General features: G+C 33.5%; 1 protein-coding gene across 1 annotated transcript in view; it reads left to right on the forward strand.

Moving 5' to 3' along the window:
* LOC122260129 (F-box DNA helicase 1) overlaps positions 1 to 4552 on the forward strand; it is a 36438-nt gene extending 31886 nt beyond the window's left edge. Inside the window, exon 14 of the mRNA XM_086532169.1 lies at positions 2862 to 4552. Within this exon, the coding sequence (XP_086388295.1) occupies positions 2862 to 2964 (103 nt within the window). The 3' untranslated portion in view covers positions 2965 to 4552. The remainder of the gene's footprint in view (positions 1 to 2861) is intronic.
* The last annotated feature ends 448 nt before the right edge of the window (positions 4553 to 5000 follow it).

A 5000-nucleotide genomic window follows, 5' to 3' on the forward strand; every position in this document is an offset into this window, starting at 1 on the left:
CTGTTTTTCAATTAAAGCATTTAAAAAAAAACGAGGTTTAGGCTGACTTTAGATGGCTTTACTTTTAACCACTTAAAGCCTCAAACAATCACCTATTTTCAATATTTCCTGTATAAATGATATAGAAAAAAAAATCATATCGTGTAGAGCTTAGCCACTCTGGGACAACTCTATGAAGGGATAGGTTTCAGCTTACAAGGTTGTGCAATGACTCTACAAACTCCAGTAAACCATTTTGTGCAGTGGGAAACATACTACAATTGAATTTCTCACCGAACACAATCATTGCATATTTTTGTTCTGTCACACCTGTAATCTGATACTTTGTCCTTGATGGGCAGAAGTATCTGGGTCGATATTTACAAACATTCTCAAGAAATCTATCTTCTCTCTTAAAAGTAATAAAAGATCCTATAAAACTTCTTACTCCTAACAAACGGTAAAATAAGTTTTCCTTTACACACTTTACCATGTCATTGAATTCATCATAAAACAAATGAAGAGAATTTAATATTAAGAAATATGAGGTCCTTAATGTACATGAGGTATTATTTGGCATTTGTTTTTATTTGACATTTGTCAAACGGTGCCGAGTTGATCATAACTCTAAGTTTATTTCATTTAATACCTTGTGGTAAACCACTGGAAATCAAAATACTGTTTCGTTCAGTAAATTAATGATGATGCTTTGTACTGAATAGATCAGAGAGTAATTTAAATTTCGTTCAAACAATATTATATAGGCCTATAATATTGAAAAAAAAACTCATATTGATCATAATTAATATTTAATTGCGATTCCTCGCTGTTGGGCTTTAAAGAGCAGTCAAGAAAAAGGAATTAAACTGTTGTACATCTCTTTACAATCAAGCAGAACATATTCCTCAAATCTGGCAAACGCTAATGTTTTGATTGGCCGCAATCTTGGGGCTGGATTCATCAATGCACTTACCATGATAAATACGCTGGTAACTACAATTATCATGGTAAACAGACCGCATCTGTATTTATGAACAACTTACCATGATACATACAGTGCTAAATTTACTAGAGGTTGGAGCTGTGGTATGTCGATTAGCAACTACAGCGACGACTCTCTCCTCAGGCATTTTCTCAGCAAAAAATCAACGTTTAAGGCGACACTTTAGTTTCGATACACACCAGTTATGATCAGAGTGATGGCAACTGTTCATTTTCAAATGAACTTGACAAAATATGGAAAATTAACAGGAAATAAGCGAGAATAATGTTCACACAGCCTAGGGTAAACTTGCAGAAAGTCATAGGCCTACAGTATCATTTAAAATAATACTTGGAATTAATAATTTGACGAATTCAAACATATTTCATTTCTATGACATAGTTGAAAAATAGTAAATGTATAAACAAATAAATGTTATTTGATACAATAATTGGCGATTCACACGTTAGAGTTTAATAAACGATTAAAGCAGCAAGTACGCCTATTGGAACTCTGGCAAAGGCCAACAATAAATACTGAAGTGACCTCCACTCCTATTGAACCTATGGCAAAATACAAGCTCCACAAAAGATAAGCAAGACGGTTTGGATTAACAAATAGCCAGGGAGGTCTTTAAAGAACACAAATGTTAATGATAAAAAATAAATTGCACTTCATCATATATATATTGAAGAAAGTACAAACTGCACCTCACTGTTTATTTTTGTGGTTGCATTAATCTATATACAATTATTCATAATAGAAATGCCATCCAAATCTTTCAAATGAATATAATTATGAATAATTGTATATAAATTAATGCAAACATAAAAAAAAAATAAACAGTGAAGTGCAGTTTGTACTTTCTTCAATATAAATGTGAAGAAGTGCAATTTATTTTTTATTTTGCCATAGGTTCAATAGGAGTGGAGGCCACTTCAATATTTATTGTTGGCCTTTTCCAGAGTTCCGATAGGCGTGGTAACTGCTTTAATCGTTTATTGAATTCTAACGTGTGAATCACCAATTGTATCAAATAACATTTATTTATTTAAACATTTACTATTTTTCAACTATGTCAGATAAATGAAATATGTCTGAATTCGTCAAATTATTAATTCCAAGTATTATATTGAATGTTACTATCAGCCTATGACTTTCTGCAAGTTTACCCTAGGCTGCGTGAAAATTATTCTCGCATATTTCCTGTTAATTTTCATATGAAAATGAACAGTTGCCATCATTCAGATGATAACAGATGTACATCGAAATTAAAGTGTCGCCTTAAATGTTTATTTTTTGCTGAGATAAAGCATGAGGAGAGAGTCGTCGCTGTAGTTACCAGTGGACATACCAGTGCTCCATCCACTGGTAAATTTAGCATTGTATCTACCGTGGTAAGTTGTTCATAAATACTGATGCGGTCTGTTTACCATGATAATTATAGTTACCAGCATATTTATCATGGTAAGTGCGTTGATGAACTCAGCCCTAGGGGCTGGATTCATTAACATAAGATTGTGAGGCATTTACCAGCGGTCAACTACCAGCGCGTTTACTAGTCAAGGCAAAGTGGGATTTATCAAGCGATGATAAGTCGCCTGTTAAGGGAAATCGACTTTATCACCGTAATTTGATGGTAACTCTGGTAAATCGATTCCGCCAATCAGCGAGCACCTTACATGATTCTTTAGGTTCCTTTGACAAATCCCATGACATATAAACATAACCTGATCCAACAATGTTTTTGTTTCAAGAAAGAAATGATAAAGATTTCTTCTGTGTTAAATTATTTCTATATGAATTAATTTCCTAGAAATCATATTCTATTGCATGATCTTATGGATCATATATAATGTAATGGTGTTCAAAAACATACTATTTTTTTTCTTTTTTATAGATTGCAGTCAAAAGAAAAGAAACAATGGCTCCACGCAATGGTGGTGTTATTTGTATCAACGTTTTCCGAAACGAAATGCCAATCAAACCCTACAAATGAATAAGATTATGAATAATTGTATGTAAATTAATGCAAACAAAAATAAACAAACAGTGATGTGCAGTTTATACTTTCTTCAGTATAATTATAGTATAAAGATAAAGACGGGCAATTTATAAAAAAATAATAATAAATAAATAAAAAATAAATTGGTTTGATTATTATCATTATCTGTGTTTTTTAAAAACCTCCCTAGCTATTTGTCAGTCAAAATCGCCCTGCTCATTATTTGTGGAGCTTGTATTTTGCCAGAGGTTCGATAGGCGTGGAGGCCACTTCAATATTTATTGTTGTCCTTTTCCAGAGTTCCGATAGGCGCGGTTGCTGCTTCAATCGTTTATTGAACTCTAACGTATGAATCGCCAATTTCTGAATCAAATAACATTTATATATTTATATGTTTACTGTTTTTTCAACTATGTCATTAAAATAAAATATGTTTGAATTCGTCAAATTATTAATTCCATGTATTATTTTAAGTTATTGTAGGCCAATGACTTTTTGCAAGTTTACCCTAGGCTGCGTGAAAACTATTCTCGCTTATTTCCTGTGAATTTTCTTCATTTTTGTCATGGTCATATGAAAATGAACAGTTGCCATCATTCTAATCATAATAGGTGTACATGCAAACTAAAGTGTCTCCTTAAATGTTGATTTTTTGCTGAGGTAAAGCGTGATGAGAGAGTCGTCGCTGTAGTTACCAGTGAACATACCAGTGCTCCATCCACTGGTAAATATAGCGTTGTATCTACTATGGTAAGTTGTTCATAAATACCGATGCGGTCTGTTTACCATGATAATTGTAGTTACCAGCGTATTTATCATGGCAAATGCGTTGATTAAATCCAGCCCCTGGTCTCTAAACTTTTATGTCTGATAAGAGAGATGTTAAAGATGGGATTAATAGTAGTTCCTAATAACTCTGATTTTTCTTTTTCTTTTTTCTATAAATAGTGGCCTAGGCGAAGCATACATTTGCAAATCTCAGTGAACTGAAATATAAAAACAAAAACAACCTACCCTTTCTTAAAACGTTGAGGTGGCATGGCTCCAAGGTGCAATTACCAATATGCTCAATTAATGCGGTTTAAGGGTTAAAATGAGCACATCCCTGCAGTCGGCAGTTCGAGCCCCATTCAAGCCCCTGAGTTTCCACTGTCGTCTGGCGGTTACTGCTGTGGCTGGGTCACACTCTCACAAGTCTGCATTCGCTGATACAGAGGGGCTCGCCATAGTTCATTCAAGCATCTGCTCTGTAAATTTGGCTTATCCTTAACCTTATGATGTGATGTCCTCCCATTGTTTGTGGATTATTTCCTAAAATATAGCATATAGTTCGAATATTGCATCATTGCGTATTATGTTGACTGTTAAGATATTCTCATGCATTATATACATAAAACTGATGGTTTGGAATTGTTTGTCATAACTGCGCTTTTTTTTTTTCACTGCAGTTAATTATATTCTATACTTTTGTAGGAATCCACACAGTAACTGAGAGTACTTAATATTTAGGTAATTTAACACATTGTTGAACCATACAGATTATAAGGTAAAATGCTATTCTTAATTAAATAAATGAGGTGTATGTTTGGGGACCTTTTTTCCTATCCTATTGTGAAGTATACATGCATGTATGCTCGCACAAACACATTTACACACACGTGTGTGTGTGTGTGTGAGTGTGTACGAACATAGACTTATACAAACCTACTCACTGAAAGAATGTGTAAATCCGAAATTAGCGGGTAACATTTTTTCTCTACCAACGGAACTGCAGAACGTAAAAAAAGAAAAAAAAAAAAAAAAGATTTCAGAGAGAGAGGGAAAGCAAAGAAAAAGAATGAATAGGCGACTGAGTAGACATTTCATCACCCCTATCGGTGGACACCACCTAAAATGGTAAAGAGCACTGTCTTACGTAGCATAAATCTGATTAAAAAAAAAAAACTTGTTTGTTAATTTTGAGCCAATCAATGTAAATGGTACGATAGCTTCTTACAAAGTCTACATTCATTTTAAAATTAATAGCAAAAACAG

Source organism: Penaeus japonicus, unplaced genomic scaffold, assembly GCF_977035675.1.
Source record: "Penaeus japonicus unplaced genomic scaffold, GWHDUDI00000001_assembly GWHDUDI00000037, whole genome shotgun sequence".
NCBI lineage: Eukaryota > Metazoa > Arthropoda > Malacostraca > Decapoda > Penaeidae > Penaeus > Penaeus japonicus.